This window comes from Ranitomeya imitator, chromosome 1 (assembly GCF_032444005.1).
Source record: "Ranitomeya imitator isolate aRanImi1 chromosome 1, aRanImi1.pri, whole genome shotgun sequence".
Classification (NCBI taxonomy): Eukaryota; Metazoa; Chordata; class Amphibia; order Anura; family Dendrobatidae; genus Ranitomeya; species Ranitomeya imitator.
The window spans coordinates 1055145018-1055170651 of record NC_091282.1 but is presented as its reverse complement, the minus strand read 5'-3'; the positions used below and the strand labels follow the sequence as shown (position 1 = coordinate 1055170651).

The following is a 25634-nucleotide window of genomic DNA, read 5'->3' as shown; positions in this document are numbered from 1 at the left end:
CGACGCCTCCAACACTTTTCCTTTCACTTTTTCCCCATTATGTAGATAGGGGCAAAATTGTTTGGTGAATTGGAACGCGCGGGGTTAAAATTTCGCCTCACAACATAGCCTATGACGCTCTCGGGGTCCAGACGTGTGACTGTGCAAAATTTTGTGGCTGTAGCTGCGACGGTGCAGATGCCAATCCCGGACATACATACACACACACACACACACACACATTCAGCTTTATATATTAGATATATAGGCAATTGGACCTAATTAAGCAAAATATAGAATAATACTCTAGAGAAATTGTTATAGTCCAAGAAGAACATGATACTGTCAATATAAAATATAGGGAGTTTATGCTGCTCAGTACAAGAGTAAAAGCAGAGTGCAGAGCTATATGTCCATTTAACATAAAGGAAGGAAATGCTGAGGTAAAGAATAATCCATAGCTATAAATAGGCTCTATAGCCCTAATGAATAAATGTACAGACAGGTGATGGATGATAGATCGAGTACATCTGCATAAATTAAGCCTACCTAGCTATGTCCAGAGCCCCGACACGCGTTTCACCCTGCTTCCTCAGGGGGCGTGTCAGAGCTCTGGACAACACTGGGCAGGCTTCATTTATGCAGATGTGCATGATCTATCATCCATCACCTGCTCTGTACATTTTTTAATTAGGGCTATAGAACCTAGTTATAGCTATGGATTATTCTTTATCTCAGAATTTCCTTCCTTTATGTTAAATGGACATATAGCTCTGCATTCTGCTTTTTCTCTTGTACTGAACTGCATAAATTCCCTATATATTATATTTCATTATCATGTTCTTCCTGGCCTATAATAATTTCTCTGGCGGCCTCGACCAATCAGAGACCGGCACAGCATCGACGTAGAAATCCCGCGTCTCTGATTGGTCGAGGCCGCCAGGCCTCGACCAATCAGCAACGGGCACAGCGACGATGATGTCATAAAGGATGTAGACATCCCGCGTCTCTGATTGGTCGAGGCTGCCAGGCCTCAACCAATCAGCAACGGGCACAGCGAGGATGATGTCATAAAGGACGTAGACATCTCACGTTTCTGATTCAGCGACGGGCACAGTATCGACGTAGATGTCATAATGGTTGCCATGGCGACGATGATGTCATAAAGGTTGCCTCGACCAATCAGCGACGGGCACAGTCTGCCGCGAATTCTGGAATCATCATTGTCCATATACTACGGGGACATGCATATTCTAGAATACCCGATGCGTTAGAATCGGGCCACAACCACAATCAGGCCTCGACCAATCAGCGACGGGCACAGCATCGACGTAGAAATCCCGCGTCTGTGATTGGTCGAGGCCGCCAGGCCTCAACCAATCAGCAACGGGCACAGCGAGGATGATGTCATAAAGGACGTAGACATCCCGCGTCTCTGATTCAGCGACAGGCACAGTATCGACGTAGATGTCATAATGGTTGCCATGGCGATGATGATGTCATAAAGGTTGCGTCGACCAATCAGCGACGGGCACAGTCTGCCGCAAATTCTGGAATCATCATTGTCCATATACTACGGGGACATGCATATTCTAGAATACCCGATGCGTTCGAATCGGGCCACAATCTAGTATATATATATATATATATATATATATATATATATATATATATATATACTAGCTATTGAACCCGTTCTACGCCCGGGTGGCGAGCATTTATATTGGTATATGGTCTCCATTGTGGTATGTGCTGCTCCATCCTGCGTCCCCATCCTGTCATGTGCTGCACCCATCCTGCACCCCCATTCTGACATGTGCTGCTCCCATCCTGCACCCCCATTCTGACATGTGCTGCTCCATCCTGGGTCCCTATCCTGTCATGTGCTGCACCCATCCTGCGCCCCCATCCTGCCATGTGTTTCACACATCTTGCGCCCCATTCTGTCATGTGTTGCACCCATCCTGCGCCCCATTCTGTCATGTGCTGCTCCCATCCTGGGCCCCCATTGTGACATGTGCTGCTCCCATCCTGCACCCCCATTCTGACATGTGCTGCACCGATCCTGCACCTCCATTCTGACATGTTCTGCACCCATCCTGCACCTCCATTCTGTCATTTGCTGCTCCCATCCTGCGCCCCCATCCTGTCATGTGCTGCTCCCATCCTGTGCCCCCGTTCTGTCATGTGCTGCTCCCATCCTGCGCCCCTGTTCTGTCATGTGCTGCTCCCATCCTGTGCCCCTTTTCTGTCATGTGCTGCTCCCATCCTGTGCCCCCGTTCTGTCATGTGCTGCTCCCATCCTGCGCCCCTGTTCTGTCATGTGCTGCTCCCATCCTGTGCCCCTGTTCTGTCATGTGCTGCTCCCATCCTGCGCCCGTTCTGTCATGTGCTGCTTCCATCCTGCACCCCCGTTCTGTCATGTGCTGCCCTATTCTGTCATGTGCTGCTCCCATCCTGTGCCCCCGTTCTGTCATGTGCTGCTCCTATCCTGCGCCACCATTCTTTAATTTGCTTCTCCCATCCATATGCCCCATACGCTGTTCCATTATGGTTGATGGCCCCCATAAGATGCTCCATAGTATATGCCCCGTACACTGCTCCATTATGGATTATGGCCCTCATAAGATGCTCCATAAAGGTTTATGGCCCCCATAAGATGCTCCATAGTGTATGCCCCCGTACACTGCTCCATAAAGGTTTATGGCCCCCATAAGACGCTCCAGTGTGTATGCCCCCGTACACTGCTCCATAAAGGTTTATGGCCCCCAGAAGACGCTCCAGTGTGTATGCCCCCGTACACTGCTCCATAAAGGTTTATGGCCCCCATAAGACGCTCCAGTGTGTATGCCCCCGTACACTGCTCCATTATGGTTTATGGCCCCCATAAGATGCTCCATAATATATGCCCCCGTACACTGCTCCATTATGGTTAATGGCCCCCATAAGATGCTCCATTGTATATGGCCCGTATGCTGCTGCGATATATATAAAAAAAAATACCATACTCACCTATCGTCGCTGGGCGCCGAGTGCTGGGGGGCCTGAGCAGGCGGGGACACCGGCGCGCTGTGGGGGTCAGGTGCCGGTATCGCCGCTAGCTCAGGCCCCCCAGCACTTGCTATATTCACCTGTCCCCCATTCCAGTGCTGCGCGCCGCCATCTTCCTGCTCCTCTGGCTGTGACTGGTCAGTCAGAGGGCGGCACCGGCGCGCATTAAGCGCGTCATCGCGCCCTCTGAACTGTGAACGTCACAGCAGAGGACCCAGGAGACGGAGACGCACGCAGCGCTGGAACGGGGAACAGGTGAATATACTCACCCTCCTGGCGCGTCCACGGTCCCTGCCTCTCCGGTGGAGATCGCGGTGTGCGTTCAGTGTTTACGCATACCGCGATCTCCAGGGAGCGTCACTCTGTGGGGGCCAGACTGCGCCGGCGCTTACGCTTGCGCAGTATATAAAGGCTTCGGATAGAGTGACGCTCCCAGCGTTATATTATAGATATATAGATGTCTTTATATTAACTGGATAGTCATTGCACCATATGTTAACCCTCATGACCAGTGTCAATGAGGATTTCCAGCTTCTCATACACAGTAAATGACATACTGAATCCATAGGCCAATTAAGGGATTATAATAAATATATATATATATATATATATATATCATATTGTGATTTATTTTCTTGGTCTGGCACTTATGACCAGTGTTAATGGGGATTTATATATATGACAATGATGTAATCCCGGAATTGAAGGCTCCAGTAACAGCAGGTTGCTGAGAAGGTTTTTATCTGGGCTGGATTTTAGTACATATAGGAAGAGAAGGGGTTAATCGGCCATGACAGGTTGATTTTGAGCAGCTGAAGAGTTGGGAGACACACTGCTAAACATATCTCCACCCCTGGGTGTGGTTCGCTTTGTAAAATGAGACCTATTTGTCTCACAAGTGTTTGTGTCTATGAAGGTGTGCAGATCTCCTGGACTGAGTGCCTTTGATTAAAGGACTAAGAAGCTGGACTCTGAGCCAGTTGCGTTTTACGGTTTAACTCTATAATATGGTATACCTATTTTAATTGTACAGTACCTATTTTAAACATAGAACTTTGATACATTGTGAATTACTTTGTACAATTAGTACTGCAAACTGTCTGTTTGTTGGCTGTTCAAATTATGATTTGACTACACTGTGACTTTTTGCACTGATTGATTTTAACTATTTAGCTACAGTTGCAGTCCAAAGCAATACATTGAGTTGTATGCAATTGGGTTTACTGCAGCTGCAGCTTAATAGTCAAAATCAGCCAAAAAAGTCGAAGTGCAGCCCTATTTCATGAGTGATCTACACATTATTGGTCGTCAGTGGTAATTTACTGATCAGTGGAAATTTGTCTTTGGTGCTCAAGGGACATAATTGTTACTTCTTTTTGACTATGGCTTACACATATTTAGTGTACTGATGAAATATTAACAGTAAAAAAAATTTTTCTTTTATATTTCTGTTACACAAAATACTGTACCTCCAAACTACACCAAAATTGTTTACAATTTATCCCACAAAATAGGTCAATGCAACTTCACATCAGTGAAAAAATCTAAATGTTAATGCTGCTGAAATATGGAAAGCAAAAAAATAAATAAATATTGTCAAGTCATAGCAGCCCTTTCTGACCCTGTCATTAAATGGTTAATGAAAAAACTGAAAATATAATAATTCTTGTTAAACATGTTCACTGCCTCCATGTTATGAGGTTTATTAGAATAATTTATGTAACAATGACATAATGAAGAATTTATAAAGACCGATGTTTCATCGGCCACTTTTGAACCCAAGTATTAGGTGCGCCAGATTTATCAAAAGGTAAGCGCTATGAGCTGCCGCAAATTTCAGCTATGATTTATGGGAGTTTTTTTGCACTGTCAACAAAAGTAATTTTTTAAATTTTGTTTGGAAAGCTAATATCACTTACCAGATTTGCTATGATATAATGGTATCCTTTAACATGTTTACCAATGGTGATTACCTAAGACCAAGACACAAAATAACATATGTCAGTCTTCTTCTAGTCATTATAATGACATTGTGTTATCCATAAAAAGTGTACTGCTACACAATGCTATGAGAGACTGATAAGTCACATATTTATTTAAAAAAAATACTAAGTTATATTTTATAAAGTTATCCAGTCTCTCTAAATCTACTTGTGCTGTCCCCTCTTCTCTCCAAATGCAGACAGCTTAAATCATATAAAATAGAATTATATCAATATACAGTACAGCTATTAGGATTTTAGATTATTATTCATATTCAATAATTAATAAAAATTATTTAGAAATATATCCAAATTTGTAAAAAAAAAAAGTGCAAAATTCACGGCAGACCTGATCCACAATGTCGTTTACTTTGTCCCTCTCACAGTCAAGAATGACCCGTCTTTCCTTTTTTATTTCCAGATCCTGGAAGAGGGATCGGTACGTCTCATCTTTCCTGTCATTATTAATGTTGCCTACATTGATTGCTGTCACTTGCCATTTCTTCTCAGCTGCAGAATCCAACACAGCTTGCAGTGTTGATAAACCTTTAGATACAAAATAGTGGATAGAAATTCAGTCAAGATCAACAGTAACCCCGGGTGTAAAGAGATCCGCTCATATTAGAAGCACTGTGACAATTTGGTTTAAATTCCATTAAAATGTGATCTACCATGAAGAAGACATGTATACTAGCCTTCTTCTATAGGAAGACCAAGCAAGATGGCTAGTTATAATATAACGTAGAACTGGAAATCTGGACTGGATAGGGAGAAGCATTTAAGCAAGTTATATTATATTATTTTCTGATATTTTACCATAGGAGAACCTCTTATATAATACACTTGGGGAACCCTTACTCTCATTCCTAACTTAAAAGGAATGTTTCAGTAAAATCATTTCATTCCTACGAATATGAGGAGTTACCGGTAAGTGCTCCGGAGGTGACCTTACCATTCTTTGCCTTCCCAGGTTGTGTCCCTGCCCGTGCTGTCTGGCTGGCTTGTGCTAAGCCTCTCTAGCTTGACTGATAGCTCACTGCCTAATTTAATTGTCTTGCACCTGATGTCACACAGACAGTGAGCAATCAATCAAAGTTAAAGAGGCTGATGCCCAGTGGGAAATCAACCTTGGGAGGCAGAGACTCAGGAAGTGCTGTGTTATGCCAGGAGCATTTAACACCTCATTAGCATATGCATGAAAACAGTAAATATTCAGTGATGCAGCAACAGATAGAAGATATAAAGGTGTTGAAGGATTTACGTTTTAAGGATCTGCATGAACATATAGAGGATTGGCAGAAAAGGTTCATCTTATTGAAAGTTTCTGTTTACGGAAGCTTAGGAAAATATAAAGCATTTAATAATTCTTGCCTAGCATTAAATCTTTGCTTGTGGAAAGGAGTTTATCATAAACGTAATTCTTTTCGCAAATAGGAAAAGATATGGAGATCTTGGTTGGATGCTTCTATTTTCCTTCTCCCTTTTTACAAATTTTATACTTAGTTATTCTAGAACTGCTCTAAAATGAAAATGGTCCTCTCTGGAATGTTCAGATTTGGGTTTAGGAGTTGAAATACTTTGCTTATGTTTTATACTATGGAATTATTATGTCATTATTGTTATTTGAATAATGGAAACTTTATATTTGGAGTTTTTCAGTTAAAATGATTTGATTTAAAAAAGTTTGCTTGGATGTTTAGTCTGATTTATCACGTTTGTCATCTCTGTTACAAGAGTGGGACATCTCATAGCTATCTTTTGGGGATCATCTAAGTTCTAAAAAACCATAGGGATCCAGGGAACATTGTTTGGGTAACACTGTGCCCCTGTATGTACTATACGTGGCATGAAAGAGGGCCTTAATGTGCAGTAACACAAAGTCTTGGGGTAAATTAGCCCAGTTTTGCTGTACACTAGGGTCCAATTGCAGGTAAGGCTGTGACGTTATCGATGTGGGCCAATCTAGAAAACATTTGATCTAAACTGCTTTATAATGCATATTCTCTGATTTCATGTACTAGGAGAAATCAAGATGTTTCTCAGAAATAAAGCTTTAACTTTGGCAAAACAATAAAACATTTTATTTGTATGCAAAAACATTCTATTTTCTAACACCAACACTATCACAGTTTTTGTGTATTTACTTGTGTGATTCATTACCACAGTACAAAGATTGTCATTGCACATTAATCCTTGTCTACAAAGGAACTTTACAAAGTAGACAACTGATACGAATGGAGCAGATATACTAAGGCTACGTTCACATTAGCGTTGTGCGCCGCTGCGTCTGCGACGCAACGCACAACGCACGCAAAAACGCGCCAAAACGCACGCAAAAACGCTGCGTTTTGCGACGCATGCGTCGGTTTTTGCCGAAATTTGGACGCAAGAAAAATGCAACTTGTTGCGTTTTCTTGGTCCGACGCTTGCGGCAAAAAAGACGCATGCGTCGCACAACGCAACAAACAAAAACGCATGCGTCCCCCATGTTAAATATAGGGGCGCATGACACATGCGTCGCCGCTGCGTCGCCCGACGCAAACTAGCATAACGCTAATGTGAACGTTACCTTACTCCATGCCCTGCGTCAGCTTTAAACCCAGGACGCCAGTGCTGAAAGGCAATAATGCAAACAAGTAAGCTGGTCATTGTTATGGTACATATTATGATATGTGATGCACTGCATTCACCTTATGGAAATAGGACTTCCTCTGGCCAGCCCTACAGATGTGACCAATTCCACCAGTTAAAGATGCCCTCTTCCAGTAAATACTACAGTAAATACACGACCCCTTTGATATGTCAATCAGGACCTTATACAAACTTGATAAGCATGCTGAAATAATGCAATGTCAGGATCAGGATTATATTGTCTACGTGATACGCCATAATAGTCTAATGAATGTAGGTCCCGCAGTTTATCCTTCTTACCTCCATGCTGCAGGCCGTTGGAATGGAGATATCGCCACATATGCGCATTTCTCTCTATATACTTTTATGTAAGTTCCAAAAACACCGCATTAGGTTGTACTTGACTGTTTGCATATAACCCATACATGTGAATGGAGAGAAACGCAGACATACAATCACCTCTCCATTCCTAATGGCTTGAAGACCAGTATTAGGAACTCCCACTTCAGAAATGGTATGAGTCCCAGAGGTGAGACCTCCAGCACCCAGATTTATCACACATCCTTTTGATATGCAATAAATGTTTATGATAATGTTTATGATAGAAATAAGCCTTTAAAAGGGTTGCTCATCTTCTGTCTTCAGAAGAGCACCTTTTCCCAGTCCTTTCATGTCCCAGTCCTACTTACCTAGGGGCAGAACACTGAGTGCATGGTTGAGTCGCGTAGCCGAACTGTGTACTCTCCCTCGCTGCTAGGAAAGGCCGAATTGAGGGAATGCAGGTGCACTGATGATCATTAAATGCAGCGATCTATGACAAGACAAGCCCTCTCAGCAATAAGGATGTGATTTTAAAAATCATGCACCCACTTTCCAGTATTGTGGATTAAGTCATAAATGTAGGCGACAGACTAAGTGATAGTCTGTTCCAATGAAATCTAAAGTGGACTTTTCATTTTTCTCTAATCCTATAAGAAACCGGGATTTACTAGACATATTATATACTGATTGTAGAATATTACAGTATTAAAGAAACACATAGTTAAGATGTTTGAATGATAATAATTGACTGAAGATTAATGATAATAATTGTAAAGTAATGTACTTAGTACACAGTAATCATATTTATATAAAATAAATGGAAATACACTAAGGTCTACAGATCAGGAGAAGGATTTGGGTATTCAGTTTACCAGTATTCTGAGCAGCAGTATGCAATGTTAAGCAGCAGCTACAAAAGGAAATATTATAGGGTGCAAAAACAAAAATCCAAGACCAATGTATTATTGCCCCGCAACAAATCCTTTGTAAGGTCATATCTTAAATTTATGGGTTAGTTTTGGGCTTCATATTCTAAAAAGGATGTTGGAAAGCTAGACAGTATTCAAAGGCTACTAGATTATTACATGGGATGGAGGTCTCTTTTACAGTGAGGTTAGAAAAGTTCAAAAAGGCACCTTAGGGATTATCTAAAATTCATAAGTATAAATGTATAAGTGGTTAATACAAAGGATTTATACATTATTTATATCTTCCAAGGACCTAACAAAGGACCAGGTGATATTAATTACAAGTGGAGCAAAGTTTATTCTGGCATCTAAACAAAAAAAGGTTCTTAACAGTTAGAGCAGTCAGACCGTGTAATGCCCTAACAAAATAGTCTGTAATCGCAGACACTACAAGAGCGTTTAAAAAAGGGGCAGGAATGATGCTTCATCATAAATTATATTGTAGGGTATAAGCAATCTAACAATAGATATTGTATGACTTGTCAAGAAAGATTAAACTTTGGGGTCCTGTGTCTTTTTCAATCTATATAATAATAGGAACATGTCATGATAGCAGGATTACTTTTAGCTCTAATATTTACCTTACTGCACCTTTTATACATGATTTACAATCTGGCTGCTATATGCAGACTTGCGTATGCTAATCTGTCTTATTTGTCTTTCCAAAAATATGTTTTTTTTTTGGAAACTGCTATATTTGTAATCTTATTTACATTTTAGGTGAGTAAAACCTGAAAGTTTCATAAAGAATTAGTATAAATTGCAGTTGGTGATTAATTTATGCAGAATGCTGTCATTTCATGTGCTGTAGCTAAATATATGGTATATAGGAATGTACATAAAATACTGTTGTGGCCAAAAGTTTAGACACCGACACAAGTTTTGACTTTCACAGAGATTACTGCTTCATTTTTTATAGTTGCAATTTCCATACTCTAAATCGTCATGAAGAGTAATCAGATGGATTTCATCATGTACATCAAAAATATTTAGAATTGAGAGTCCTCAGTGGTTGATACCTTTTAATGGCTAACTGAAAAGATGGTAATAAATTGCAAGCTTTTGAGACTACACAGGTCTCTTCATCAGGCAAAGACTAAAACAAATTCTGAAGAATCACATATTTATGCACAACATAGTATAGAAAAAAAAAAAAAAAAAGGGAAAAACCATGGATAAGCCAGGTGACATGAAGCAGAATTATCATGGGTGATAAACAGTTACGTCCATAAATATTGGGCCAATTCTTAGATAAGGATTGTTTTATTGTCCTGTGATTAGGGTCTCTGTTGTGATGACCCCACATGGTCTGAAGGGCAAGTTCCTTAGTTGATGTAAAAAAACATAAATCCATGTGACACATTCATTCCTGCAGTGTGAGTGTCAAAGGTCGTCATCAGTTTATATTCCCAGACTCTTCTGTCTCTCTGAGATTTGAAGTTTCCTTTCAACACAAGTAATTTCATGTCCATAATGTTATGATTTGGGAGACAAAAATGTATTGCTACAGGTAGATCCATTCTTTTTTCTCTTATTGTATGGCGATGAGAGTTCATCCTTGTTCTCAGTTTCTGCCCTGTCTCCCCCACATACAGACCCCCAGTTGGACATTTAGTACATATAATTAGGTACACCACATTAGACGTGACGCAGCTGAAAGTACCTGGTATCTTGTAGTCTTGATGTGAATTGGGGATCTTTATCTTGTCCGTGGTCATTATAAATGGACAGGTTTTACATTTTTTCTGGTTGCAAGGAAAGGTACCTGCAGCTGTTGGAGAGGACAGGGAGCTCTTGACAATGATGCTTCTTAGATTTGGGGGATGCCTAAAACACAGTAGGGGGGTCTGGAAAAATGGATTGTAAGCGGGCATCTTTTTGTAGTAAAGGTTGTAATTTCCGTGCAGCTCCTCTTAGCACCTCCAGATTTGGATTGTAGGTAACTACTAGAGGAACCCGGTTATTTTCTTCCTTAGCTTTGTAATGTAGCAGGTGATTCCTTGATATTCTGGTGGCTCTTGTAATCTGGTTTTCAATTATTCTTGGATGGTAGCCCTGATTTAAAAAGGTCTTTCTGAGGCGACCAAGGTGTTTATCCCTATCCATTGGGTTGGAACATATACGATTGTATCTGATGGCTTGGCTGTAGACAATAGAGTTTTTTATGTGTTTTGGATGGAAACTGTCCCATTTAAGGTATGTTGGGCGGTCGATTGGCTTCTGATACAGGGATGTCTCTATTTTATTGTTCTGCAGCTTAATGATGGTGTCCAAAAAGTTAATTTCAGTGCAGGAGTAGTTGAGTGTCAAGTTGATGGTTGGATGAAATTGATTAAACTGTTCATGGAACATCTTTAGCTGTGGCTCAGACTCCGTCCAGATGATTAAAATGTCATCAGTGCAGCGGTAGTATGCCCGAGGCCTGATGGGACATGAGGACAAAAAGTCACTTTCAAGCTTGGTCATGAAAAGATTTGCATACTGTGGGGCAATTTTACTTCTCATTGTTGTGCCAGTCTTCTGTAGATAGATCTTCTTGTCAAACTCAAAGTAATTGTGGGTGAGGATGACTTTTATAAGTTTCACCACAGAATTTGCATCAGTCCCTGTGTTTTCCAGGAAGAATTTGCAGGCATTTAATCCATCCTGGTGTGGGATATTGGAGTACAAAGATTCCACATCCATGGTGGCCAGGATGGTTCCTTCTGGTAGAGGACCTATTGCTGATAGTTTATTCAATAGGTCAGTTGTGTCCTGAATGAAGCTGGGTGTATCTTTTACCAGGGGTTGAAGAATACCCTCTACCCATCCAGATATCTTCTCAGTAAGGGTGCCCACACATGAAATAATTGGTCTATCTTTTGGCTAACACGGCACCAAGATATATTTCTTTCCTGTATCATGTACTGTACATCAAACATTTATGGGATTATCAGGAACTTCAAAGAGAGAGAGAGGTTCAACTGATGTGAAGAAGACATCTGGTCATTCAAGAAAGTCCAGCAAATGCCAGCACCCTCTCCTAAAGATGGTTCAGCTTTGGGATCTTTCGAACACAAGTACAAAGCTTGCTCAGGAAGGGCAGCAGGCAGGTGTCAGTGCTTCTGCACCCACAGTGAGATAAAGGCTTTTGTAGTTTAACCTGGTGTCAAGACAGACAACAAAGAAGCCACTTCTTTCCAAGAAAAACAACATGGGCAGATTGGTATTCTCTAAGAAATACAGGGATTGGACTGGAGAGTATTCAGGTTAAGTTATCTTCTCTGATGAAACCCTCTTCAGATTTTTTGGGACATCTAGAAGAATGATGGGCAGGAGAAGAAAAGGTGAGCACTACCATGAGTCCTGTGTCCTGCTAGCAGTAAAGCATTCTGGGACCATAATATCCAACATTGTGGACACACTCAAAGTTTTGCCTAATATTCAAAGTTGTGGGCACACTAACAATTTTACCTATGAACACTGCTATGAATGAAGAATGGGATTAAATCATTCTCCAAGAACAACTTCTCCCAACAATCTAGGAACAATTAAACAAGAATGGGTTGTCATCAGGATTTGGCCAAGAATTTGATATCCAGAATGAGAGGGCGAATTGCATAAGCCTTTAAAAAAGGGGTCAGCGCTATACATATTGAATCTTTGCATAAACTTGATGTATTTGTAAATTAAAGTTTAAAAACGTGTGACATTCTTATAACTGTACTTCAGTAACCATATGAACACCTGACTAAAATATTGAAAAACAATGAAGCAGAAAATTTTGTGAAAACCAAAATGTATTCCAGTCTCAAAACTTGTGGCCACGACTGTATGTACCAAGGAGAAATATTTGTTAACTCTTGCAATAATACTCCAGTAAACAGCCTTATTACAGTTCTAAACACTTGCTATTAGAGATGAGCAAATTGATTGGTGATGGAATTTGTTGAAAGTTTCTAAAATTTGTGGATTCCGTTTAAATCTGAAATTTGGCTTGTTCATTTGAAGTAAATCCAGTAAAATGGCAGCCGGCTAGCTTCTAAAGGGCAGGAAAGAGCCTAGAGTGTTGCTGTTTTTGTATACCGTATATACTCGAGTATAAGCCGAGATTTTCAGCCCATTTTTTTAGGCTGAAAATGCCCCTCTCGGCTTATACTCGAGTCATGGTCGGGGGGGGTTGTCGGGGGAGGGGGAGCTGCAGATGCCACATACTCAACTGCTCCTGGCGTGGCTCCTGCATCTCCTATGGTCTTGGGCTGACAGCTTCTTCCAGCATTGAGCGGTCACATGGTACCGCTCATTACAGTACAGTAATGAATATATATGGACGTGACTCCACTCCCATAGGGGTGGAGTGCATATTCATTACTGTAATGAGTGGTACCATGTGACCGCTCAATGCAGGAAGAAGCTGTCAGCGCCTGGAGAACCAGGGACGTCCAGGGACAGCGTCAGGAGCAGGTGAGTATAATGTGGAGGGGGAGCATTGCGCGATAGTCACCTGTCCCACAGTCCGGCGCCGCTCTGTCTTCCGCGTCCTCTGCAGTGATGCTCAGGTCAGAGGGTGCGATGATGGGATTAGTGTGCGTGCCACCATCTGCCTGAACTTTAGTGCAGAGGACGTGGATCACACAGTGGCGCCAGAACGAGGACAGGTGAATATTGCAAGTGCCAGGGGCCTGAGCGACGAGAGGTGAGTATGTGATTTTTTTTTCAATCACAGCATACGGGGTAAATATCTCTATGGAGCATCATATGGGGCCATAAACAAAGGGCCCTTATTAACCTTTATGCAGTACTGTATGGGGCAAATGTGTCTAAGGATCATCTTATGGGGCCATTATTAACCTTTGTGCAGAATTTTATGGGGCATGTTTTAATATGGAGCATCTTATGGGGCCCATCATGAACTGTATGGAGTATTATATGGGGCTCCTGATTCAATATGGATATTCAAAAACATGTAACCTACTGATGTCTCAATTAATTTTACTTTTATAGGTATCTATTTTTATTTTTGAAATTTACCAGTAGCTGCTGCATTTCCCACCCTAGGCTTATAGTCAAGTCATTAAGTTTTCCCTGTTTTTTGTGGCAAAATTAGGGATCTCAGCTTATACTCGGGTCGGCTTATACTCGAGTATATATGGTACACCCCATTGAAAACCTCTGGAATGTAATCAAGAGGATGATGGATAGTCACAAGCCATCAAACAAAGAAGAACTGCTTACATTTTTGCACTAGGAGCAGTGTGAAAGACTGGAGGAAAGTATGCCAAGATGCACGAAAGCTGTGATTAAAAATCATGGTTATTCCACAAAATATTGATTTCGGAGCCTTTCCTGAGTTAAAACATTAGCATTGTTGTTTCTAAATGACTATGAACTTGTTTTCCTTGCATTATTTAAGGTCTGAAAGCACTGTTTTTTTTTACATTTTGACCATTTTTCTTTGTCAGAAAAAAATACTAAATGTATAGCTTGGAACTTAGGAGACATGTTGCCAGAAGTTATAGACTAAGAGAACAATTTACATTTTACTCAAAAATATACCTATAAAGAGAAAAATCAGACAAACTGAGAATTTTGCAGTGGTCTCTACATTTTTGCCAGAGCTGTATATATACAGTACAGACCAAAAGTTTGAACACACCTTCTCATTTAAAGATTTTTCTGTATTTTCATGACTATGAAAATTGTACATTCACACTGAAGGCATCAAAACTATGAGTTAACACATGTGGAATTATATACTTAACAAAAAAGTGTGAAATAGCTGAAATTATGTCTTATATTCTAGGTTCTTCAAAGTAGCCACCTTTTGCTTTGATGACTGCTTTGCACACTCTTGGCATTCTCTTGATGAGCTTCAATAGGTAGTCACTGGAAAAGGTCTTCCAACAATCTTGAAGGAGTTCCCAGAGATGCTTAGCACTTGTTGGCCCTTTTGCCTTCACTCTGCGGTCCAGGTCACCCCAAACCATCTCGATTGGGTTCAGGTCTGGTGACTGTGGAGGCCAGGTCATCTGGCATAGCACCCCATCACTCTCCTTCTTGGTCAAATAGCCCTTACACAGCATGAAGGTGTGTTTGGGGTCATTGTCTTGTTGAAAAATAAATGATGGTCCAACTAAACGCAAAACGGATGGAATAGCATGCCGCTGCAAGATGCTGTGGCAGCCATGCTGGTTCAGTATGCCTTCAAGTTTGAATAAATCCCCAAAAGAGTCACCAGCAAAGCACCCCCACACCATCACACCTCCTCCTCCATGCTTCACGGTGGGAACCAGGCATGTAGAGTCCATCTGTTCACATTTTCTGCGTCGCACAAACACACGGTGGTTGGAACCAAAGATCTCAAATTTGGACTCATTAGACCAAAGCACAGATTTCCACCATTCTAATGTCCATTCCTTGTGTTCTTTAGCCCAAACAAGTCTCTTCTGCTTGTTGCCTGTTCTTAGCAGTGGTTTCCTAGCAGCTATTTTAGCATGAATGTGTGCTGCACAAAGTCTCCTCTTAACAGTTGTTGTAGAAATGTGTCTGCTGCTTTAACTCTGTGTGGCATTGACCTGGTCTCTAATCTGAGCTGCTGTTAACCTGAGATTTCTGAGGCTGGTGACTTGGATAAACTTATCCTCAGAAGCAGAGGTGACTCTTGGTCTTCCTTTCCTGGGGCTGTAGCGCTTGATGGTTTTTGCCACTGTACTTGGGGACACTTTCAAAATAAGTTTTCCCAATTTTTCGGACTGACTGACCTTTATTTCTTAAAGTAATGATGGCCACTCGTTTTTCTTTACTTAGCTGCTTTTTTCTTGCCATAATACAAAAACAGTCTATTCAGTAGGACTATCAGCTGTGTATCCACCAGACTTCTGCACAACACAACTGATGGTCCCAATCCCATTTATAAGGCAAGAAATTCCACTTATTAAACCTAACAGGGCACACCTGTGAAGTGAAAACCATTCCCGGTGACTACCTCTTGAAGCTCATCAAAAGAATGCCAAGAGGGTGCAAAGCAGTCATCAAAGCAAAAGGTGGCTACTTTGAAGAACCTTGACTATGAGACATAATTTCAGTTATTTCACACTTTTTTGTTAAGTATATAATTCCACATGTGTTAATTCATAGTTTTGATGCCTTCAGTGTGAATGTATAATTTTCATAGTCATGAAAATACAGAAAAATCTTTAAATGAGAAGGTGTGTTCAAACTTTTGGTCTGTACTATATATGAGTTTGCATTTTGAATTGAATCACAGCCTTGACTATAACAAGCTTTGAAATAACACTGATGAATAGGAGCCTGAAGCCTCATACACATGCTCACATCCGCTATGTAGAATGGTATGCAATATAACAACACTTATTTTGCATTCACACTTTTGCAATGTGTAAGTTTGTATGTGAAGAGATTACACAACTAATGTAGTTGAATTCATCCTCCACAGACCTCAAAGTAAATAAATGTAGGAAAATCCTTATGCAATCTCTAGAGTATGTAAAAACAGACAAACATAAGAGATGCTAGTGTGAATGTGCCCTAGGCATGTAATTGCCAGCTCTTAGAAACAGAATGTAATGTCACTTTCTAAAATGATCATTTATCACGAAGACCAGTACAAACTTAATCCCTCGTCTCATACAAAATGTCATTGTCTGTTTCTTATTATGAACATAATGTTCAGCTCAACAAACCTTTTACTTTCAAAGCGTGACCATAAATTTCATAACCTAAGAGAGAAAAACTGCAAAAACTTCACCTTCATACAAATGAGATAAAAAAAATTCCCCAGACTCACATTTTGCTTGGCCATTTCTTCATTTTATGACATAAGATATAGCAACAGACTCCTGACTGGCAGTCACGAAAGAGGAATGATAATGATGCTTCTTAGCTTCTCTATAGAGACAGTTTCTTCTGTCTGAAGGTAAGATACTTTGAATATTTTTTACCAGGAAGCATTACTCTGTCGACTCCCCGCCAGTTCAATCTTCACAAGGAGATTTAATATCTTTTTAGACACTACATACACTAATCACTCTCAGGGCTCGTTCATACCATTAAATTTTCTCGTACGAGTGCTTGTTAGGGGTCGAGTTCCAGCCGCTGCACAGGGGGAATCTCAAGCCATGTCTGCTGCGGTCTCCCATTCTGCATCAGCCGCAGTGGAGCCTGCTCAGTGGAGACATCGCTCCCAGCGTCTCGCTCAGCCTGATACTGTGCAAAGGGTTACTGCTGCCTTTCCAGGCTCTGCTTTTGTAGCCAGCACTGGTCAGCAGCGAGCAGGCTTTTCTGGGACCTGTGGGTCCTGCTTTGTACACAATGAGCATACCCACAGGAGGACCTCTCATTGGAGGTCGGGGGTCACATGCTCAAGTCCTGTAGCAGCTCCAATTGGACCACTAGGAAGGTCCTTGTCTGCTGCAGCTATATAAGGTTCGCATGACCGCACGGTTATGAGCTTTGCTACTTGGTACTCATGTCTGCATGTGGTCAGGGTTGGCTGAAATAAGCCCTTAGAATACAAGCACCTCCGGTGAGGAGTTTTGTATGCTTGGATTCAGGGCCCGGCTGAAATAAGCCCCTAGAATACCGGCAACTCCGGTGAGGAGTTGTTTGTGTGCTATTCTGTCTGCATGACCACTCTTTGCTTTGCTCAGTTAGATAGCTGTGATCCTCTGTGAGGTTAACAGGGCACAGCGTTTTCATATCTTTGCGATTCTGTAAAGTTAACAGAGTTCGCTTATACCACCATATAGTGCCGCCAATTACATTGCAGCAGATATCTCTGCACGGTGGACCCGGGGCTGCGAATGCACCTTGTTGTTTCCTTTCTTTACTGGGTGCGTTCCGCTAGCCCTAACAGTGCTATCCATGATTTCCACACATGGACACACTACCCATTTTCCAGAAGTTTTAGACTTTTAAAACAAAGTTGAAAAATGTTGGCACAACTCTACTCCAGTCACCACCTTTATATAGTTATTTTGGTGCATTTTGTGCAACATTCTGTGAAACAACCCCTGAAGAAGTGACATCCAGGCGAAACGCGTGTCCGGGTACATGGCCGCAGTCTTGGCAGGAACTGTTACACAATGGGTAATTAACCTTTTAATTTTCTAACTCTATTTCAACGTACAACGTTTACCAGAAAGCTACATATATTACCGGATGTTAGATTGTTTATAACAACATGTTGGTCTGGATAGTCTTTGTGCCACATTTGAACTTAGAGTTTCATACTGAATAATACAAATGATTTATGCTATCATGTTATCTGTTAAATCATGCTTTCAAATAGATTAAACTGGTATTTTGCTTTATTACTATATGATCCTGACCATAGCCTCTGGCCACTGTTTTCTATTCACCTTTTCGGATCACAAACCCTATGTACCCATATATAAACAAAAACTTTCATAGAATTTATGTGTATTGCAAATACAAAAAGATTTTTTTGCATGAATAACATTGTATATTGTTATGTATCATGACTCAGACCCTCCTTTTGTAGAAAATTCTGTGAAACGTGTGACTTTTCCTGCTGAAAAGTCAAAAACTAGTTAAAGGGAATCTGTCACCAAGTTTTTGCTACCTCATCTAAGAGCAGCGTAATGTAGGGACAGAGAGACTGATTCTATCATTGTGTTACTTTACTGGGTCCAGCAGTTGTGACACAGTCAGAGTTCTAAGATGCAGCATACAGCAAAGCTCAGAAAGCTAATTCCGCCCACACTATAGTTTTCGGTGTACATTGTCTATTGACAGTGAGCTGCTAATCAGTGGAGGGGGCGTGGTCGGACCAGGAGGCACAAGAGCAGCTAGTCCTGCAGTAATAAAAACACTATGACTCAGGCTGTGTGTTGCTGTTTCAATATAATAAGCAACACATCACTGCAATCAGCGTCTCTGCTCCTACATCATGTTGCCCTCAGATTATATAACAAACACCTGCTGACTGATTTTCGTTAAGAGAAAAAAATAAGAATTTGGGGCTTTGCTAAAAATTCATGGATTGCATGCACTATTTTGAAGAATTTGTCGCATAAGCATCAGCAAAAAACACATGGCAAAAAAGAATAGAGACTTTAAAAAAACCTGCAAATGATGTATCGGGCCCTATATATATTAATTTGGCCTCAAACAGATCCTAAAATGTGAACAGTCATCAGCAACAACTAGTGTAAGAAATACTGTATACGTACTTTAGCAATTTAGTCATATTATATTATAGGTAATTGGGCACTAAGCCACTCTATTATGGACCCTTTTTTTAATATATTTTTTATTGTTATTATTATTATTATTATTATTTTATATGTGTAAAGGGATATGTTATACCTACTGGCTGTGAGTAAAATCGATCATTTACGCATTGGACGTTCATCCTATGTCAAGGCAAATTCTCCCATTTTTGTCTGAAACAAGGTCTGCTCCAATGTATATTACTATACTACTACAGTTCAAAAATGATCAAAATTGAGAGTTCTCAGTAGGGTTGAGCGAAACGGGTCGAAAATTTTCAGAAGTCGCCGACTTTTGGCAAAGTCGGGTTTCATGAAACCCGACCCGACCCCTGTGTGGGGTCGGCCATGAAGTCGGCGATCTTCTGAATCTGGAATCGGAATTCCAATACCGATTCCCGGTATATTTAAGATATCGGGAATTGGTATCGGAATTCAGATTTAAGTGTAAAATAAAGAATTAAAATAAAAAATATCGCCATACTTACCCTCTGACGCGCCCTGGTACTAACCGGGAACCTTCCTTCCTTAGAATCAGCCTTCCAAGACCTTGCGGTGATGTCGCGGTGACGTCGCGGCTTGTGATTGGTCGCGCGGCCGTCCATGTGACCGCTCGCGCGACCAATCACAAACCGCGACGTCACCGCGACGTCACCGAAGGTCCTGGAAGGGCTGATTCTTAGGAAGGAAGGCTGCCGGAAAGAAGCAGGGCGCGTCCGAGGGTAAGTATATACCTAATAGGAATATACTCACCCTCGGACGCGCCCTGCTTCTTTCCGGCAGCCTTCCTTCCTAAGAATCAGCCCTTCCAGGACCTTCGGTGACGTCGCGGTGACGTCGCGGCTTGTGATTGGTCGCGCGAGCGGTCACATGGGCGGCCGCGCGACCAATCACAAGCCGCGACGTCACCGCAAGGTCCTGGAAGGCTGATTCTAAGGAAGGAAGGTTCCCGGTTAGTACCAGGGCGCGTCAGAGGGTAAGTATGGCGAAATTTTTTATTTTAATTCTTTATTTTACACTTAATTATGGATCCCAAGGCCTGAAGGAGAGTTTCCGCTCCTTCAGACCCTGGGAACCATTGGAAACCCAATGCACTGCATTGGGTTTCGTGTTTCGACCGACCCCGACCATGACTTTTTTATAGGATCGGCCGATTTCACTCGACCCGACTTTTGAAAAAGTCGGGTTTCGTGAAACCCGACCCGATCCTATAAAAGTAAAGGTCGCTCAACCCTAGCTCTCAGTAGTTGAAACCTTTTAAATGACTGACTGAGAACTATTTTTCAAGTGGCTTAAACGAGATATCTTAAATGTGGGTACAACACCAATCGGAATAACCTGAATTTTCTGCTGTGATGAATATATTATTCCTCTTACCACTGAATGGTACAGGAATTTAATCAATTTTCATTCCCAAAGAATGTAGAAGCCTTATGAATACAGTGCGTCTGAAAGTGAATAGCTATTAACTCCGCCAAAATGGGAACAGTGTTTGAGTGCGGTTTCAGTATTTCCTCTCTTCTTTCCAACCTTTTTCATTTTCTGTGTCAGTATAGCTATATGAAGGATATTTTTTTTTCTTGCGGAATGAGTTGAAAGTTTTAGGTTTTACCACTCTACATCTTTATTTGTCAACCTATGAGGCAATATACTATATTATTACTGCAAGAAATTATGAAATTAATATTGAAATACAAATAAGTCCTTATTGCCATGATAGACATCCTTGTCTGGAGGTGTCTGGAGCATAGGAAGCGCTGTGTCAAAACGTGGAGCGATCACAAGATTAAGGGCGCATAGCCGCCTGAAACGCGTCCATGTCGCATATCATGTAACCCGATGTCGCATATCATGTAAATTACAATGCTGATGCTGTTTTACCCTCTGATGAGCACGTTCAGTGAATAAAGAAGGTTGTTCACAAGTTCGCTGAGCAGGATTTTCTTCTGTTCTGAAATTAACCATACCCTATGAAGAAAAGCCTGCAGACTTCCCAGAAGCACTAAAATAGCAGTGACATGACCTGTTGAGAAGGGTATTGGTGGCTATGGTAATGTATTTACACCCCGCAATTGTATTATACATTCCTACATGCACTTAGAAACCATTTAAATGCTGCTGCCAGAGATTAAAAGTGGCATCTAAATAGTTAAACAGCAGCGAATGTCACAGATCGCACCCATCCTGCTACATACTAGGTTGGGAAGGGATTCATATTATTATTATTATTATTTATAGCCCATTGATTCCATGGTGCTGTACATGAGCAGGAGTTACATACAGAATACAAATATCACTTACAATAGACAAACTAACAATGGCACACTGATACAGAGGGGCGAGGACCCTGCCCTTGCGGGCTTACATTCATATCACTATGAACAATATACAGCATGCTGTAGGTCAACTTATTCAACAGTGAAAGTTATTTTCAAGCAAATCAACAAAAATAAATACGTAAACATCAGGTCCATCAATATGTCCTTATGGATTTATTCAGATATCCGTGAGTTTTCTGGTATACAAAGAACAGACTGAATAGCATCAGTGTTTTGGATCCGCGTTTCACCTTTGTTCGGTCAGTGTGACAGTTTTTAGCAGCAGAGTTTCATCAGTTTTTCTCAATGGCAAAATAAAACCAAAACTGATCGAGGTTTCTCAAGTTATTTTTATCGGTCAGTGAAAAACTGACAGTACCTGGAGTGGTATCTGAACGCTGTCAGATTTTTTTACGGATCCATAGACTTTCAGTTCCGAGTGACTCGGATCAATATTGGACCACCCTCTGTGTTTTGGTGCTGACTAGTGATGAGAGAAAATGCTGTTAACGTGTTATCCGTGCATTCTCACGTGTTATCCGAGTATCTTGGGCGTCCTCGGAGTGGGGTGCTTGGGCCTGTGGCTGTGTGATTCGGCATGCTCGAATTATATGTTCGAGTCCCCACGTCTGCATGATTCGTTGCTGTTAGACAGGCTCAACATATGCAGGGATTACCTAACACACAGGCAATCCATGCATGTGCTGTGACTGTCTAACAGCAACGAATCATGCAGCCGCGGAGACTCGACATATAATTCAAGCACGCCGAAGATAGTCGGAAAACGCCTGAGCATGCTCGGATAACACAATATCTGAGCACGTTCGCTCATCACTAGGGCTGACCACTTGGTCCGCAGAAATATGCAAACATGTGAACTGCCCCATAGACTATAAGTAAGAGTTCAACCAGTGAAAAACTTGAAGTCGTACATGAAAACTGACTTCTGAATGAGTCCTTAGTGATTCATAACATTATAATGAAAGCAATAATTCAGTGCTCTGCCAAAGATTGTAGATTGTAGACTGTATACAGATGACAAGTAAGAAAAAAATCGTCTCCTTTTTTGGATGAAGCACTGATCAATTTTTTATATATCATATTTTTCGGATTATAAGACACACTGTTTTCCTCCCAAAATGTGGAGAAAATGGGGGGTGCGTCTTATAGTCCGGATATATTGGCTCTGGCTGTGGTGGGGAGGTGGGGGAGCGGTATCGAAGGAGCAGCGGATCACAGAGGGAGGAGCCGGCAGCTCTGGCTAACTCCTGTGCCTGCTGCTAAAGAGAAATTACCGTATATACTCGAGTATAAGCCGAGATTTTCAGCCCAAAATTTTGGGCTAAAAGTGCCCCTCTCGGCTTATACTCGAGTCAAGGTGGGTGGCAGGGTCGGCGGGTGAGGGGGTGAGGGCGCTGAGGCATACTTACCTAGTCCCAGCGATCCTCGCGCTGTCCCTGCCGTCCCACGGTCTTCTGTGCTGCAGCTTCTTCCCCTCTTCAGCAGTCACGTGGGACCGCTCATTACAGAAATGAATAAGCGGCTCCACCTCCCATAGGGGTGGAGCCGCCTATTCATTCCTCTAATCAGTGGTGCCGGTGACCGCTGATAGAGAAAGAAGCTGCGGCACCGAAGACCAGGCAGAGGGACAGCGCGAGGATCGCCAGGACTAGGTAAGTATAGCATATTCACCTGTCCTCGTTCCAGCCGCCGAGCGTCGCTCCATCTTCCCGGCCGGCGCCTCCATCTTCCCGGCGTCTGCGCTCTGACTGTTCAGGCAGAGGGCGCGATGACGCATATAGTGTGCGCGGCGCCCTCTGCCTGATCAGTCAGAGCAGAGACGCCGGGAAGATGGAGGCGCCGGAACGAGACGCCGGGAGCTGCAATCAAGGGAGGTGAGTATGTGTTTTTTTTTTTTTATTGCAGCAGCGGCGGCGGCAGAGATTTATGTGGAGCATCTATGGGGCACAGTGAACGGTGCAGAGCACCGTATATGGCACAGCTATGGGGCACAATGAACGGTGCAGAGCACTGTATATGGCACATCTATGGGGCACAGTGAACGGTGCAGGGCACCGTATATGGCACATCTATGGGGCACAGTGAACGGTGCAGAGCACCGTATATGGCACATCTATGGGGCACAGTGAACGGTGCAGAGCACCGTATATGGCACAGCTATGGGGCACATTGAACGGTGCAGAGCACCGTATATGGCACATCTATGGGGCACAGTGAACGGTGCAGGGCACCGTATATGGCACATCTATGGGGCACAGTGAACGGTGCAGAGCACCGTATATGGCACATCTATGGGGCACAGTGAACGGTGCAGAGCACCGTATATGGCACATCTATGGGGCACAGTGAACGGTGCAGAGCACCGTATATGGCACATCTATGGGGCACAGTGAACGGTGCAGAGCACCGTATATGGCACATCTATGGGGCACAGTGAACGATGCAGAGCACCGTATATGGCACATCTATGGGGCACAGTGAACGGTGCAGAGCACCGTATATGGCACAGCTATGGGGCACATTGAACGGTGCACAGCACCGTATATGGCACATCTATGGGGCACAGTGAACGGTGCAGGGCACCGTATATGGCACATCTATGGGGCACAGTGAACGGTGCAGAGCACCGTATATGGCACATCTATGGGGCACAGTGAACGGTGCAGAGCACCGTATATGGCACAGCTATGGGGCACAGTGAACGGTGCAGAGCACCGTATATGGCACATCTATGGGGCATAGTGAACGGTGCAGAGCACCGTATATGGCACATCTATGGGGCACAGTGAACGGTGCAGAGCACCGTATATGGCACATCTATGGGGCACAGTGAACGGTGCAGAGCACCGTATATGGCACATCTATGGGGCACAGTGAACGGTGCAGAGCACCGTATATGGCACATCTATGGGGCACAGTGAATGGTGCAGAGCACCGTATATGGCACATCTATGGGGCACAGTGAACGGTGCAGGGCACCGTATATGGCACATCTATGGGGCACAGTGAACGGTGCAGGGCACCGTATATGGCAAATCTATGGGGCACAGTGAACGGTGCAGGGCACCGTATATGGCACATCTATGGGGCACAGTGAACGGTGCAGAGCACCGTATATGGCACATCTATGGGGCACAGTGAACGGTGCAGAGCACCGTATATGGCACATCTATGGGGCACAATGAACGGTGCAGAGCACCGTATATGGCACAGCTATGGGGCACAGTGAACGGTGCGGAGCACCGTATATGGCACATCTATGGGGCACAATGAACGGTGCAGAGCACCGTATATGGCACATCTATGGGGCACAGTGAACGGTGCGGAGCACCATATATATGGCACATCTATGGGGCACAGTGAACGGTGCAGAGCACCGTATATGGCACATCTATGGGGCACAATGAACGGTGCAAAACACCGTATATGGCACAGCTATGGGGAAATATGAACGGTGCAGAGCACTGTATGGCACAGCTATGGGGAAATAATGATCTATTTTTATTTTTGAAATTCACCGGTAAATGCTGCATTTCCACCCTAGGCTTATACTCGAGTCAATAAGTTTTCCCAGTTTTTTGTGGCAAAATTAGGGGGGTCGGCTTATACTCGGGTCGGCTTATACTCGAGTATATACGGTAATATGCACTGCATTCCACGTCTATGGGCGTGGAGGGCAATGAATATTCATTTCTTCCTGGCATCCTGGTATGATTGATTGGCCTCAACCCCTTGCTGGTATAATTGGCCCCATCCCAGTCCTGGTATCCATGGCCCCATCAGAAAAGATTAAAAAAAGCAAACCTTTATTCTTACCTTCCTCAGCTTCCTCACAGTTGCAGCGTCCTGCTCCGGTTTCAGCAGCTGCTTAATGCTTGTAAGCAGCACATTGCAAGGACATCATGCGCTGCTCACAAGCTGAGCACGGCTGCCGGAATACTCACCGGGTGTTCATCAGAGATCGTGGTAAGTATCCATTCCTCTTCAGTAGCGCGCAGTGTCAGCCGCCTGCTGCTGCCAGCGGTCACGTGTGCCGATACTTCTATATTCTAAATATTCATTTCTCTTAAGTATCGGCACACGTGACCGCCGGCAGCAGCAGGTAGCAGGCGGTTGACACTGCGCGCTACT

The 25634-nt window shown here is 42.8% G+C and overlaps 1 protein-coding gene across 5 annotated transcripts in view; it reads right to left on the bottom strand.

Moving 5' to 3' along the window:
* The window catches only part of GRIA2 (glutamate ionotropic receptor AMPA type subunit 2), a 324576-nt gene that overhangs the window by 153490 nt on the left and 145452 nt on the right, over positions 1–25634 (bottom strand). For all 5 annotated transcript variants that reach the window (XR_011316978.1, XM_069744126.1, XM_069744127.1 and 2 more), the window contains exons 4-5: positions 5362–5558; positions 4950–5003 (exon numbers count right to left, since the gene is read on the bottom strand). Coding sequence is in view for 4 of the 5 variants with exons in the window: in XM_069744126.1 (XP_069600227.1) it covers positions 4950–5003; positions 5362–5558 (251 nt within the window). In the remaining variant the exon portion in view is untranslated. The remainder of the gene's footprint in view (positions 1–4949; positions 5004–5361; positions 5559–25634) is intronic.